Consider the following 16,256-nt stretch of genomic DNA (forward strand, 5'->3'; position numbering starts at 1 on the left):
AGGAACTCCGCACCCTCGAGTTCTGGAGACACTTGCAGAATGCTAGAGTTGGATTTGAATTCAAAGAATTTTCCTCTTGAAGACTGGCTTCCCTCCCCCCTCAATCTTCCCCCTTTCTGAAAGGAATCGCTTCAGAGAAACAAAATTTTTAAAAAATCTTTTACAAAGAAAACAGAATCTGACTGATCTGCAAGCTCTTGATTATACTGGAGACTCAATTTTACCTGGATATTATATGTCTATTTTTTTGTGGGGACTGCGGGACCCACACCTATAGAGCAGTGTTTGGAGGGGCTCTATAGGGCCAGGGATTAAACCCAGGGCCCCGCGAGTGCAAGGCACATTCTCTGCCATGGGAACCACATTCTGGGCCCTTTATGTTGTTAATGATATTTAGTACGATTGAGTTTTAAATGAGAACAACTAAAGAAATGACTGCTCAGAAATTAGAGAATTTCAAGACTCACTTTACTGACGTGCCTGGAATATCTTACTTTTGCCTATAATTAAAAATTATTGCCTATATATTTTTTCTTTTTATAAGGTTGTTTCTTAGTTTTAAAGCATAGGTGATCTTTAAAGACCGTTCAGGAACTTACCTCCAATTTTATAATGTGTATGTCACCCCCTCCTGCCCATCCCCCATTATGTAATTCTTCAGAGCTGTAACATTTTGGGAGAAATTCTGAACTGATCAGTTCAGACAGAGATTCTCCACTCACCAAAGTTTCGTAAGCAGAGTTGAAAGAAGGCCAACAGGACTGTGTGAGTCCAGGCAGCTCCTGGGTCACATTTGAGGGAAATCTCTCACAATCCCCCTGTGTGGAATGTTCTAGAAGCAACTTGAAAAGTGACAAACCAGGGCCTTGGGAGATTGTGCAGTGACTTGTGACTCTGTGTTCTTCTGATTTAAATCTGCCTCTTTTGCACCAGGGGGTTCTGGGGAGAGCCTGCACCCCGAGGCCCCGCAGTCTCCCTGCGTATTCTCACAGGGGTAGTGCTCCAGCAGCAAATGGGGCCAGCACAGCTGCGAGAGGCGCAGCTCCGAGACAGTCTAGCATGCCTTTGACAGAAAAACAGAACCAATTCACTGTCACCTTGGCTGCCAGCCTCCAGTGGGTTTTGAGGCTTGTTTTAGGGAAACGCTGGTGAGAGCAGGCACCTTTGCACATCCAGTTGGACTTGGGAGGCATACGCAAGCCTTGGAGGAGAATATTGCAGGCTGTCTTTGGGGGAAAATTGGACGATTCAGAGGACATGGCATCTGATCGCCGAGTGCAATGCTGAGCATTCGTGCTGGGGCTCTGCCATGGCCACCGGCCACCAGTTTGCTCGCCTGCCACCGCGCTAAAGTTTCAGGTTCCCACTGGGGATCTCTCATAACCGTGGCCTTTTCTCTGCGACCCTACTGGGACTCTGAGGCAATGGGAATCCGATGCACAACTGAGGATCTTATTTGGCACTGAGCGAGGAAAGGAAGAGTAGCGGCGTTGATGCGGCTGCCCTTGTGTCTTGTGAGAGACGCTCAGGCGCCCGGCACATTTCCTGTTAGCGTGTGTCCCTGCTTTCTGTTCCAGGTCAGTCGTCCCTGTTCCCGATGGAAGATGGATTCTTGGATGACGGCCGTGGGGATCAACCGCTTCACAGTGGCTTGGGGTCACCTCACTGCTTCACTCACCAGAATGGAGAGAGAGTGGAGCGCTATTCCCGCAAGGTGTTTGTGGGTGGCTTACCTCCTGACATTGATGAAGGTAGGTCAGAAAGAGCCAGCAGCGGCCTTGGTGCTCAGACTGCCCTCTCTACTCCAGGCTTTCCCTGGTGATCACTGTGCCAGGTCAGCCCTCCTGCGGGGTCGGTCAGGTCCCAGCAGGAACTGGGGAGCAGAACTTTTAAAACTGGAAGGGAAACGAAAGAGGAAAGGGCACTGGGGGAAATGCTGGCTGGATAGGTGGTGGATTGCGTTTGGGCCTGAGCCCAGTCCAATGGGATGTGCTCCCAGTTTGGTTTTCCCCACTACTTTGTTTGAACGCTCCCCTTAGTGGCTGTTGTTCATGGCTGGAACATCCGAAGTCTCTGAATGAGAACTTGGGAGTTAGGTCGTTTGGTGGCATGTTTTTGCTTCCCAATGTTGACATGCTTTCTCAAAGCCAGGCAGTCCAGTCAGCTTGTTTACAATCGTAGCCAAGAGAAAAAGTCCCTGCTTACAAAGTGTGTGTGTGTTTGTGTATGTGGCAGGGAGGCAGATCGAAAACTGTCAACATACAAGCAACGCAGTGCAGAGGAGTGTGGCTAGGAAAGCTGCGCAGCAACGGAGCAGTGGGGAGTCTGAGATAGCGCGGCAGGGAAACCGTCATGGCGGAAGTGGTATTTGCTCTGAGAACTGAATAAGGAGCCAGTCATGCAAAGGCCGAGGGGGCTTGGCAGCCTCTCTTCATCTATGGGTCTAAGTGACCCTCATGAAAAAAAACAACAACCCCACAAAGAAATGGACTGTGGACAACTGTTTACCCGGTTTCTTTTGTTCCTTTCTTCTGTCTCGGGGTTTCTCCATGGAAATGAAGACACCGCCATTCCCAGGATGGCATAAAAAATCTCTGGTGATAAGGTTTCATCATTTAATATGGGAACCGGGACCACCGGGGTCCAGACAGTCTATCTTTTGGAAGATTGAGATGAAAGTGGTTCAAAAGAGCAACTAAACACCAGATGGTGGGTTGGCAAAGGTGCAGGGGAGGCCCTCGGAAATTTTGGACCAGCTGTCAGTTCCGGCCTTTGGTCTCAGGTGTGCCGCTCTTTCTCCTTTGGCCCTGCTCTTCATTTGCCTTCGAATCGGAGAGTCAGGGCTTCTTTTTTGCATCAGTGCTTTTGTCTGGCCAAAGGGTCTCGCTCTTATCCTGAAATAGAGAGCCACAGACTCACGTGATGGAAGAGCTGATGGAAATGGGGTGGGACTAATGGCATTTGTGAGTGTGATTTGGCCTTATCTCTCAGAGCGAAGCTGGAAGCTCGGTCAGTAGCATTGAGGGGGACAGGCCTCCCATTCCACCAGATTTCTGAGGAATAGTGGGAGCTGCAGAATGGGGCTCTGAAAGTGGTGGAAATGATGGGCAAACTGGGCCAGGAGTGGATCATTTCCAACCTGCTGGAAATCAGTGCTGGAATGACTAACCAAAAGAGAACCAGTAAGTTGGTGAGAACTTTGGAGAGTCCAGGCAACTGTCGGCCTGAAACCTCAGCACAGCTGACAGCTGCCTTACCTCCCCTGCCCCTCAACTCCACCTGCTTGCCTCCTGGGTTGAGATGGTCCTCAGCGCGTTTATTTTCCTGTCGTGTCTCCTCAATGTCCAAAGAGATAACTGGCATCCTTTTAATGCATGATAAGATATGATAGAGTCTCTCTCCTTACCTCTACGGCCTGTGTTCTCTCCTGCATAGGCCCAGAGAGACTCTTTGGATAGATAGATGGAAGGAAGGATGCATGGGTGCCTAGATGGTTTAATGGACCGGTGGGCAGAATATTCATGCATATATACTGATGGAAGGAGGAGAGAGAAGGATAAAAGGGAAGGGAAATGTGGGGGAAATATTCACAGTGGAAAATCTAGTTCTTCATATTATCCTAATAGTAGGTTTTTTAATTTTGTTTTTAAATGTCATTCCCCAAAAGATCATAGTAGTATTTAAATCTCCCTCTACCTTTTTTTTGTTTTGTTTTGTTCTTTAGATGAGATCACAGCTAGCTTTCGTCGCTTTGGCCCTTTGATTGTGGATTGGCCCCATAAAGCAGAGAGCAAATCCTACTTCCCTCCTAAAGGTAATTCTCCCTGAGACCCTTCCTTCGTTTCCTATCTCGCCTTCATGTGACATTTGCCCTGGCTGCAGTATTTTCTGTCCCAAATGTATTTTGCCTGTGCATTTTTAAACTGTCTCCACCCTTCCCCCCGCCACAACCCCATCACTTCAATTCAGATTGGAATTTCACTTCACTCTCAGCCTGAATTGATCTCCCAGTCTGATCAGACTTTGAGAAGTATTATCTAATTTTCCCCCTTCTTGTCCGTTGAAGAATTATACCCCTAGCAATTAATAATAATAATTAAGAGTCCCCCTACACACACACCCTCCCCTCGGTTTCTTTTTCCAGGCTATGCATTCCTGCTATTTCAAGATGAAAGTTCCGTCCAGGCTCTGATTGATGCATGTATTGAGGAAGATGGCAAACTCTACCTGTGCGTGTCCAGCCCCACCATCAAAGATAAGCCTGTAAGTGTGCTGAGGCTGCCAGCGTGTCAGTCTGGTCTCCATTTGAAACCGAGACCTGTTGGTGTGGCTTGTAAGTGCCGTATTTGTAGGTGGAAAGAAGCAGTTAGCTTCAGAGTCCTGCTCCAGTTCCTCTTGTGATTATTCACTGTGTTTGTGCACAGTTATTCTGACACTAAATTTGGTTAGGTTTTGAGTTTGAAGGCCACAACCGGCAGTGCTCAGCACTTCCTTATGCTCAGCCCGGTCATTTCTGGCAGGGCTCGGGGGACCCTGTACTGTTCTAATAATCAAACCAAGGCCAGCCGCATGCCAGGCAAGCACCTTCACTGCCTGTACTCTCTCTCTAACCTCTTAGCATTGCTTTTTTGGTGAAGGCAAATACTGATAGATCTTGGTTATTAAAATCCTTTATTGGATGGTGATGTTCATGAAATGGCAGTGTGTCCTCTTAATGCAGACGAGGTGTGTCTGTCTATCCTCTTCTGTTCCTGGCTTGGATCAGCATTTCCCCCAAGTCCTGTCTTAGTAGTTTGCCAGGGGGATTCTTCTGAAGAAAACCAAATGAGGTGTATCCAGAGAGGCCCAGTGAAGTTTTTTCTCTTTGGAAAAAGTTTTTAATCATCAAATTTAGTCTTTAGGAATGTTAGCAACTGCCTGTTTGGATAAATTTGGCCAATCAACATGTCAGGGACCATGTGGGGATGCCTGGAGGGATGGGGTGGCACCCTCAGGGGGCTCAGCTCTGATCACAACTGGGTGTGACTCCAGCACAAAAGCAAATAAATACCCCCGTCCCCCAATTTTAATGCAGGATGGACTAATGGAACAGGAGGGAGGCACTTGCCTTGCATGAGACTGGTGACTCTGGATTAATCCTTGGCACACTTATCATCCCCTGAGCACTGCCAGGGTGAGCACCACCAGGTGTGACCCCAAAACAAGAACAAGAATGAACCCCCCAAAAAAGTATACTGTAGATCGCATCAGTTAAGGGACATATTCCATGATTTGGCATTTCCTGGCTATGCAATGGAACTTCCCACTTGGTCCAGTTTCCTCTTAATGAAGTGACGGCTTGGGATCCACTATGCTAAAGTCTTTCCTAGTTTTATAGTGTTGTCGCTTTGGAATGATGGGGGTGATGGCTTGAAGAACTGCAGTATAGTCCCTTGAAAGTGCCTTTTCTGTCTGCGCCCACGCAGGTGCAGATTCGGCCATGGAACCTGAGCGACAGTGATTTTGTGATGGACGGTTCCCAGCCTCTTGACCCCCGGAAAACTATATTTGTTGGTGGTGTGCCTCGACCCTTGCGAGCTGGTATGACCAAACAACCCCAAATTCCTCTTTGTCCTGGGCTAGGAAAAAAAAAAAAAATATATATATATATATATATGTGTGTGTGTGTGTGTGTGTGTGTAAAGGGTTTTCTGGATGAAATGTGGGGAGCTGACATCCGAGGGTGGGAGTTCTGGGACGGAAGCGTGTGGGTTTGAATTCCCATGCTCAGTCCCCTTTCACTGCAGACAGCAGTATTGTCCAGTTAGGTGTTTCTCATGTGCCCAGTGGAGGAATGAGTCAACTCGAGTGATTTGGAGGACCAAGGAGATAACCAACGCAGAGCTTTAGGTATCAGCTATCACCCTGCTCAGCTTCCCTTTCAATTCTCTATGAAGGGGCTTAGGGTTTCATTCTTGCGTGCTCATATGCTCCCCAGAGTGTCCCCTGCAATGCAATCAGACCCCCCTCCCCAACGGGGCCTCATAGATTAGAGTGGTACTTAGAGAAGAAATTGCATCCCCCACTTTAAGTAATCTGAGCCTCAGAATACAGGTGAGGTAAAGAACAGGGAGTGAATAAGCATGCCATTGGGCGCATACTCTGGAGAAGACTGTCCATTCATTACTTGGTGTTTTTATCTGGAAAACTGGTGAAAAGCCAGACTCTGGGGAGACCTAACAGGCTTTGCATGATGACAGGCCACAGGATGCCCACAGAGCCTGCCAGTCCATTGACTAGTGTAGTCACAGTATCATTTCATAGGATGCTATGCATTGCTAGTGGGTAACTGTGGTCAGAACATGACGTTGGAGCAGATGCACCAGAGTACCCTCAGGACAGTCCCTTCATCTCTCACCTTGGGCAGGGTGATCTACTTTACCACATCTCAGTTCACCCAGGAAATTGCTCCAGGAAAAGACCTCCAGTCTTCTTCCGATGTAAAGCTTCAAAGGGAACACTTGGGGACTGAAGAGATGTTCCAGGGACTAAGGCACTTATCTTGCATGCCGCCAACCCCAGTTGGATCCCTGGCATCCCATATAGCCCCCAAGCACCACCAGAGGTCATTCTTGAGCACAGAGCCAGAAATAGCCCCTGAGCACTGTGGAATATAGCCCAAAACTCCAAAGAGAAATAAGAAAAATTTATTTAGCCCTATACTAAGTTCCTTCCCAACTGGTTAGTCTCTTTTCCGTTTCCTTCTACTTTCCAGTAAACCTTTCTACTTCCAAAAACAAAACAAAAACAAGAAAACTCTAAAGATCACTGAGAACATATGTAAACACTCAGCAGCGCCCATGCCTATCACTATTAAAAGATTAAAGATAAACCCGGCAGACACCTGATTGCAAGAAGTTTGCCTTTTAATTACACTGACAGTGACATAGTCTCAGAGTCCCAGATGAACTCCATTTCCATGAGGCCTTTGGTGGGCCCAAAGGAATAATTCTGACTCCCTGCGGTCTACTTGTCCCTTCCCCTTTCAGTGGAGCTGGCCATGATAATGGATCGGCTGTATGGAGGCGTGTGCTATGCTGGGATTGACACCGACCCCGAGCTCAAGTACCCGAAAGGAGCTGGGCGAGTTGCCTTCTCGAACCAACAGAGTTACATAGCTGCTATCAGCGCCCGCTTTGTCCAGCTGCAGCACGGAGAGATAGATAAACGGGTAAGTCCTTGACGTCCTTTTGGAACATTCTGGAAAGGCCTTTCCAAGTTTGTCATTGGCAAGACTGGAATGGGGGGAATTTTATAGACAGTCAGCCATAGTTTGTCCTTTAGGACTGATAAGATACATGGTCTCTCAGCCATCTTGGGTCTGCTGTCCCGGATTGAATAGTCTCACCATACACTTCACTGTACTTGAGTTGATTTCATCTGCCCTCAGCTGTCACCTCTCTCCATTCATTTAGTTACTCTTCCCCACATCCTGTGGCACAGCAAACATGTAGACACGAAGCCCCTGAGTGCTCCTGACCCTTTGTTCTCCTTCTCCTGGAACGTCCTGAATTCCTCAGCTGTCCCCATTTTTAGTCCCCTAGGTAACAGAGGAGTGAATCAGTTCACTTGGAGGGTTGCAAATCTTAGACACATTTCACTCTTCAGTAAGAGAAATAGTGTGCTCTAATCTACTAAGACTAGAGAAGACCCTCCCCCCCGCCCCAGGGCTCTTGCCTGGTTGACATTCACTACTTTGTTTCGTGTCACACAGATTCCATCCGTCAGTGGTGGTATCAGCAATATAGTCGAGAATGTTCTAGTTCGATTAGCAGAGGATGGGGGCAAGATCAATAGCAGGGATGGTCACATGCCACCTTGATATTTGATTTGCACCTGAGAGTGTCTGTAGGCTGGTTACCCAGGCCTATTCACACATGTATTTCAGTTGACAATTTAGCATTCGATACTCAGTTTTAATGAGGCCAGAGAGATAGTACAGTGGTTAAGGCTCTTGCCTCATACACAGCTGATCCAGGTTCAATCCCTGGCATCCTCTAGGGTTTCCTGAGCTCTGCCAGGAGTGATCCCTGAGTGCAGAGCCAGGAGCAAGCAAACGCACTCAGAAGGCTGGTGCTTCGGTACAGCCTGCTCCTCCTGTCCCCTCGAGCCCCGTCCCCTTGTTCTCGGCTAACGTAGGTCAGGGCCACTTGTAAAAATGTGCAGCTCTTCTAGCTGGTGGATTCACTAGATATTTGGAATGTTCCAGAGCTCCTGTGGCAGGTTGGCCTGTGGGACTCAGGACTAGGGCCTGTGGTTGTCAGTTCACCTTGGACTCTGACTCCAGCAAACACAAAGCCCGCGTTGAGAGTGGGACTACCTCAGTCTCCCCTCTGTCCAGCGCCCGGGCTTGCCATTAGTGCCCTAGATGTGCACAGTGCCGTAGAGACCAGTGCTCAGTGTTCTCCCTCTGCCCGAACACCCTCTTAAGCTCTTCATTTTGTGTAAATTCTGATTCCCCTGAGCACTAAAATCCAGCCTCAGCTGTTCAGACAAATGGTGGGTCGGGTTTCGGAAAACTCTCTTGGGGGCCAGGGGCTTCATCTCAGAATATTCTAGGTTAAACCATGGGCTTACCACCTGGTCCTTTCCAGAGGAATCCTTTTGCCCTTTGGAACAGGCTTTACAAAACAAAAATAAATGGGGGGTGGGGTGGGGAAGGAGAGGTGGGAACATGTAGCAAGTTCTTCAAAGAGGGATTGTCTCTCTGTCAGTCCAAGAATTATTGCCTCGGACTGGAGAAGTAGGTAAGGAACTTGCCTTGCTTATGGCCAACCCAGATCCAATTTCTGGCACCTGGTAGGGCTCCCTAACACTGCTGGGTGTGGCCCCACCCTCCTCATCCATGGAGCATATGCATCCCCTTTTGAGTTGACCCCTCGGTGGAGAGGAAATGGATTCTGCATAGAGAAGTCAAGTCCCTTCTCTTCTCTTGCGCTTTTAGGTGGAAGTTAAGCCATATGTCCTGGACGACCAGCTGTGCGATGAGTGTCAGGGGGCCCGCTGCGGAGGGAAGTTCGCTCCGTTTTTCTGTGCTAATGTCACCTGCCTCCAGTATTATTGTGAATATTGCTGGGCCGCCATTCATTCGCGGGCAGGCAGGGAGTTCCACAAGCCCCTGGTGAAGGAAGGCGGCGACCGTCCTCGGCATATTTCCTTCCGCTGGAACTAACCGAAGGAGAACCATAGCGCTCATTTTCAGGCCTCCAAAATCGGCGCCCTCTTCTGTTAATGCTGACCCTCCTTCCTCGCCCCCGCCACGCTGGCATGCCCTCTCGGTAACTGTCCGTAACTTACCAATAGTATAATGCAACGAATGGCCTATAACATAGGTGTTTTGTAGATTCTCGTGTCCCCGAAACCAATAGGTAGGAACTCCCTTTCACAGGGCCGTCATGTTGCACCGAAGTTGGTTTCTCTTGTTTTGCTGACTAAGAGGAACCCAACTTCCAGCAGCATTTTTGCAGAGGAGAGACAGAGAGAGAGAACTATTAAAAAAGAAATGAAACAATAGAGTATTTTGGGTTTTTTAATTAAATTATTGTTAATAATATAACATAGAAGAATACTTTTATTAAAATAGCCTTGCACCAAGAACACTATCATCTATCCTGACAACCTCTCCCTCCCAAGGAACTGCTTTTGCTTTTTTTCCCCTTCTTTTCTGTTTCTTCATCATCTTTCTGGCCTCTCTCTAACCCCCCACCCCCTTGTATTCTTTTCATGGCAGTGGAGGAAGTTAACAATTATTAACAGGAAAGCGCATATTAAAGCCAACACAAATGCATGAGCCAGACTGAGGCAACATTCTAAGGACTCTGAAGGGTTTTTTTGAGGCTGAATAGTGTTCCTTCCAGCCTCCAAGTTACCTCCAAAAAGAAAAGAACTAAATAGGAACATAAGCAGAGCTGGGTTTATTTTCTCTTTAAACCATGTTGGAAATGTAGAATGTAAAAAATAAAGAGGGGGGTGAATTTACTACTGAATGGGGGGGACAGTATACTGATTCCAGTTGAAACTTAGTTATTGGGTCACAGCCCCAAGAAAACCTACCAAAGCTAGAATTCACGCCAGCTGGTGGGAAAACAAGCATTTCCTCTCCCGAAGAACAAATGCAGAGATTTTTATTTTCGGTGTGCTCTAGGAACTCTGTAGCCGAACTTACTTAATAACACTCATCCTCTGACAGCCTTTGCTCTCCATTTTGACGTTACAAAGGAAAAGAAAACCGAGCTAGAGATACCTCAAAGATAAACCACTTTCAATTTTGTGATTTTGTTCGCAAAAAAAAAAAAAAAAAGGAGACAAAAACAAAGAAACAAACAAACAAATAGAAAAAAAACCCATCACCACCAACAAAAAAATCTGAGCTACCAATTGGCTGCTGATTGGCTTACTTTTTTCTGATTTCCAGTCACTTTGGGGAATCCTGTAATTTAGTTGTAACATAGCAAATGAAAAAAAAAAAGCTTAAAAAAAAGTTAAGTAGTTGCAAAGTGTTTTGCACCGTTGAACTAAGTAACTGTGTAAATCTGTGCAAAGGTACGTATGTTTATCTTACTCTTCCTATAAAATAAAAGAACATTACAGTTTCAGAACTTAGCATGGGACATAGACAGTGTTTGAAGTGCCAACTTCACCAAGTAATGCATGCTTTATTATAAATAAAATTCTAGCTTGGAAAGGCGTTATTATGTGTTGAACAGTATGCTTCAGGGGTGAATTTAAAAATAGTCTCTTGAAGCCCCGGTAATGGAAAATAACCATTCTTTTTGTTGACATTCTCTTACTCAAATGCCCTATCCACCAGGAAAAGGATTATTAGCGGTGTGCAAAATGTCACAAAAAAGGAAAAAACCCACACACAGACACACAACAAAGAAAACTCCAGTGGCACTCTTGCTAGGTGTACCACCTACCCGTACCATCTGGGAGCCCTCTGAGCCAAAGATACCCCAGCACCACTAGGAACCACCTGGCCCCAGCTGATTTCGCTCTCGGCAGAGCAGGCCTTTCCTGAACTCTATCCCGGTTCCATTCCATTCCAACGGTCAAAATGGAGACATCTGCTGTCGAACCATCCAACCTAGCAAAGGAGCTGCTTTTTCTTTTTTCTTTTCTGTGAATCGCTGCAAATACTGAAAGTTCGTCCTATGGGGCTGGGCAGCGGGGAGGGGGCGCAGTTTGCTCTGTGTAGCTGGTCAGGAATTTCTTTCTTCTCTCCTCCTGAGCTCCATCCTTCTCACTGGAGTGTTCATTTGCCTCTTTTTTATTCTTTGCAATGCTTGTAGGTGGCTTGGGGTATGCTATTGTGCTGGGCCTACGCAGTGAACAGGTGTGTGGAGTTAACCAGAAATAACACTGAGAACTAGCTTTGAATAATCATTTCTCCCTTTGTACATGACCTGCTGAATTTCGGTACAGTGTTTTTGTAGCTAACTTATTTTGTCATGCACATAATGTATATTTGTTATGCACTACTTTTGTATATCTTGTTTTTCCAACAGTGAACATTTTTAGGCACACTTTTCACTGACGGGATATCTCTTTATGCAATACCTCAATTTTTCATATTGCAAAGAGTAGCTTTTTGTACTTTTATTACTGAGAGATCTTCATATACTTCATTTTTTAATATAAATAATTTTAATAAATTTTATTTTCTTATATTCTGCTTTTTATACATTTCAGTGCTCTGCATACATTTTAAATTCTGGATGCCGTGCACTGCCAATGCTATTTTAGAATCTGCAGAGAAGAGAAAGCATGTTGCTTCAAACATTCTTCCCCAGCACCACTCTCGGTGTCCCTAGCATTTAAAACAGTAGTCTTATGTGAAGTCACAAATTAATGAGGAAAAACAAATTCGCATGAAAATGACAGACAACACTGTACTTCCTAAAACAAAGGAATGAAAACAAAACACACACACACAAAAGAATCCAAGGGGAAAAAAAATGAAATGCATAATAAGCCTAGGGTAGAAATTTAAAAGAACAAAATTGTCTACAGCTTCTTACTAGGTTTTTAAAATGATTCATAATGCAGACATTTTTTGGTGAATGTTTAGCCATTTTTAATATTAATAAATTGATGTTAAGTGTTTGATTCTGAGATGTCTGCCCTTTTAAATTATATAGAAAGAAAAAAAAAATAGCCTGCCGTGGGACAGGTGTGTGATGTTAGTATGCATGACTAATGTAAGAAATTGTTATTCTACTAATATTTACTCGTGATTGTGTGGCAAGCGTGTTTACAGATTCTTTGATTACACTTCAATTTACAGGGCATAAACAATTATTATCTATTACTCTGAACTTTGATTGATTACATGTCCTTCAGATTACATGGGATTGTCATTGGAAGTTACCATGTAACTCCCAACACAATCAACATGTAATTCGTTTACAGATTTTAGGGTATCACTTCAATTCCCCAAGCATGTGGTTCGAGCACACTAGCATGGCACTAGCCATGTACTTACAATGTAGTTACAGAGTAATTACATGGTTATTTTTGCAATGTAAAATAAAGTGTTTCTGATTATTTTCTATGTAAAAGAGCCCTTTCCTCTTCCTTCCTTCTGCCCCCCTCAGCCCTTCCCCCCGCTTTGGTATAATATATATACTTCTCCATACACAGAGCTCTGCAGAATGCAAAATAAAACTTGCAGTGAATGAATTTCGCATTTTATGAGAGTGCTGTTGGAAAGACTTGATTGATAATTCACCCCTTTTGTTTTGAAGAGTTGAATCTTCTGTTCAAAGGTGATTTAAAACTTGAATGTGATGAATTGTGGCGAGTTAACTTCAAGTTATGTGCAATACTTATTTCAAACTTTTGAAAGATCTTTGCAGTGTGATTCTTTGTTTTTAATTGCAGACATTTAAAAAATGTCATTTTCTACTGTTAAGAGTAATCCTCTTTCTTGTTGGTGTTTCTAAAGAAAAGAATCAGAAATCAATCTTTCTACTAATGTAAATTTGAGATTATTTTTAAAAATGGAATAAAAGAGGTTTTGGTCATTTGCTTTATTTTATTATCTTATTTTAAAGCTACTGTGATTGATAGCATTGTAAGAATTGGGACAATATTGTATTCAACTGTTTTATTTTTTATATTTTTAAAATTTAAAGTATAATTAGTTTTTATAATTTTCATCAGATTTTTGTTATATTTTTTGGAAGTGAAACTTTTAGCCAGTGGGTGTCTAGTTTTTACTAATCCCTAATGTTTTATTCCCCCCCCCAGTGTATTGCTCATATTATCAGAAGGAAAAGTTATTTAAGTTTGTCAGTTAATTGTACTACTTGGCTGAATTTCCATATAGTTTTTACTGTGTATGGGGAGGTTGTAGTATTTATTATAGCATTTTAAATAAGGGTAATTCATTTTTTATTAAAGTCATTTTCACCTTAAGTTCCTATTTTTGTATGTTCTACTCTTAAGTTATATAACACAGTTCCTTTTTTAAAAGAGTTCATTTGTTGAAGTGCTAGTGGAAAATTAATGTTATTAAATAGTTTGCAAATGACTATTTATACCAGTATGCATATAATTTTTAAATATTTGTAATGTGAGATGTTGAATGAATAAAACTTTTAACTCCGCTCTCTCTTAATCGACTTATTTCTTGTCCCTCTAAGTTGATTTCCACCGTGGGGAATGTGGCACGTCAGAAATATTAGGGCCCAGAGAGACAGTACAAGATAGTAAGGCATTTACCTTACATGCAGCCAATCTGGGTTTGATCCCTGGCCCCACATACAGTCTTCCGAACACCACCAGGAGTAAGTGCTAAGCACTGCCAGCTGTGGCTCAAAAACCAGATGGAGCTGGGTCTAACAGCAGGGAGGGCATTTGCCTCGCTCACAGTCAACCCGGACTTGATCTCTGACATCCCCATATGGTCCCTCAAGCACCTCCAGGAATAGTTCCTAAGTGCAGGACCAGTTGTAATCCCTGACCATAGCCAGGTGTGACCCCAAAGCTAAAAAACACCAGACAAAATGAAGACCACGACAAAGTCAGTTGGGCCCAGGCTCTGGGGGCTGGGGCGGGGAATGGGGATTCTGCCTGCAAAGCACTATCTAGCTTTCTTAGAATTCTGTCATTTCTGTTCTTCAAGAACATGCCTTTGCACCCCCACCCAAGCATCTCCATCCCCCCCATGCTCTGAGAATAGGAACACAAGCTTCGAATCTACGGAAGAATTTAGAAAATGATTATTTGTGGCCCACGAGGAGCTCTTATCAAGCAGCCCCGTGCAGGGGCTCTTCTCAGAGAACATTCTGTTTGGGCAGGCATGCCTGAGTCCTGGGGAGCTATTTTTAAGCTTATATCTCTTCTCCACTTGAATGGAGTGTCAGTGTGGGCTGGCGGGGGATAGTGCCTTCTTGTGATTCAATGCAGGTAGCTGCAGTGAATACAGCCCAGTTTGTCTCAAGGAAGTGAAAAATGAACAACAGAGCCTAAAATCAGTGTGTGCGCAAGCCACCAGCATAATCTGATGAAGTGTCCATGAAAAACTGCCTTTGGCTACGTGGTGGAAGGGGGGAACCAGTGCACAAATGCAAATGCCAAAAGCTAAGCCAGCAGCAGTGCTGGCTTTATCCTGCTCAGTGGAGTTCTATTTCAGTAAGCAGGGCCTTGACACCCTGGAAATGTCACTGTGATCAAGCAAATGTCACCCTTTCAAAGATTTTATTTCCCCACTCTCCTCCCACCCCCATCCAGTTCCAGTGAAAAGAAGAAGAAAAGATCCCAACATATCTGAGGGACGACCCTCCCATCACCCACTAAAGGTAATAGAACACAAACTTGTTCTGAAGTCAGAGCGACAAGGAAAGGATGGTGCTGAGGAACAGTGAAGCTTCACAGAAGGTTTTAGGGGCTGGGGACCGACACCCAAGACACATCACCAAACAAGCATCATCACATGAGTGCCATGAAAGGATATCTAGCTGGGGCCGGAGTGATAGTGCAGTGGAGAGGGCGACATGTACTTGCCTTGCACACGAATGACCTGGGTTCAATCCCCCGTATCCCATATGGTCCGCCAAGCACTGCCAGGAGTAATTCCTGAGTGCAGAGCCAGGAGTAACCCCTGAGCATCGCTGGCTGTGATCCAAAAACCAAACCAAACAAAAAAGAATAGCTGGATGGGTGGACAGAGGAAGGAAGGAGGGGAAGAAAGAAAAGGAGAGGAAGGAGGGAAGGAGGAGAGAAGGGAAGGAGGAGGGAGAGAGGGGATGGACAGGTGGCTGGAATGAGTGGGTAAGTGGATGGAATAGAGTGGGTGCATGAATGGATGGAATATGAATGGGTGGAAGAGTGAATGGATAGATTCATCTGAGACTAAAGCAAAACCTCACCAAGGAGATGGGAGGTTAATTGAGCAACACAGTCGATATAGAAATCAAACCTCTTCTCATGCCCCTCCTCCAAGGCATTGCACCATCTCTTCTGATCTTACAAAAATAGTTCTGAAATCCAAAGGAGTGTGGGTATAAGCTTGCTACCTGGTACATCTGGTGAATTTTAAGAGTAGTTGAATATTTTGCTTCTGGGCTGAGATGTCAGTATTACAAGGAATTTCTGCAAGGAATTTATATGCCTAGTTTTGTGTGTGCCTGTGTGCTCACACTTGCATATGTGTGTATTTTTGGGGAGAAATAAAGAGAAGATGCATTTGCCATTTTTAGAGCAACATGGCTGTGCAGCGCTCAGCTTCAATTGTTGCAGCAGCCTGAACAGCTGTTCCGAACAGATGTGATGCTTTGGCGCCTGCAAGAACCCACTTAGAATGCTTGCACATGCTTTTGCAGCAACAGCTCCTTCTGAGGGAGACATTAAGGCCATAGTCACAGGACCACCATCAGCAATTTCCTTTTTCCTTGCTAGCAGAAGTATTCGAAGCTGACAAAGACCAACTCATAAATTCTAAAATGGGAAGGATGCCACTGGGTGCTCAAATTGTCCCTGAAGGTATCCTAAAACCCAGGAACTGTCCTTTCCAGGGGAGCGCAGAGGCAGGAAGGGGGTTTGGAGTGAGAAGGAATAGGAAGGAAGGACAGGACAGGGCAGAGAAGGGAAATATTCATCAAAGGCAGGTTCGTGTCAGAGGCCAATAACACCTTTCTCACACACACCCCAGCTCCCTGGTTCCCATTTATGCATACTGGGGGTGCCTGGAAGCAATGCTTGGGGTGCCGTTT

General features: G+C 45.0%; 1 protein-coding gene across 4 annotated transcripts in view; it reads left to right on the top strand.

Moving 5' to 3' along the window:
• Positions 1-13,649, top strand: part of CPEB4 (cytoplasmic polyadenylation element binding protein 4) — a 59,187-nt gene extending 45,538 nt beyond the window's left edge. For all 4 annotated transcript variants that reach the window (XM_004611485.2, XM_012933438.2, XM_012933436.2 and 1 more), the window contains 6 exons: positions 1,578-1,751; positions 3,725-3,814; positions 4,145-4,263; positions 5,466-5,580; positions 7,029-7,210; positions 8,984-13,649. In XM_004611485.2, the coding sequence (XP_004611542.1) occupies positions 1,578-1,751; positions 3,725-3,814; positions 4,145-4,263; positions 5,466-5,580; positions 7,029-7,210; positions 8,984-9,211 (908 nt within the window). In that variant the 3' untranslated portion in view covers positions 9,212-13,649. The remainder of the gene's footprint in view (positions 1-1,577; positions 1,752-3,724; positions 3,815-4,144; positions 4,264-5,465; positions 5,581-7,028; positions 7,211-8,983) is intronic.
• The last annotated feature ends 2,607 nt before the right edge of the window (positions 13,650-16,256 follow it).

The sequence above is a fragment of the Sorex araneus genome, chromosome 2, assembly GCF_027595985.1.
Source record: "Sorex araneus isolate mSorAra2 chromosome 2, mSorAra2.pri, whole genome shotgun sequence".
NCBI lineage: Eukaryota > Metazoa > Chordata > Mammalia > Eulipotyphla > Soricidae > Sorex > Sorex araneus.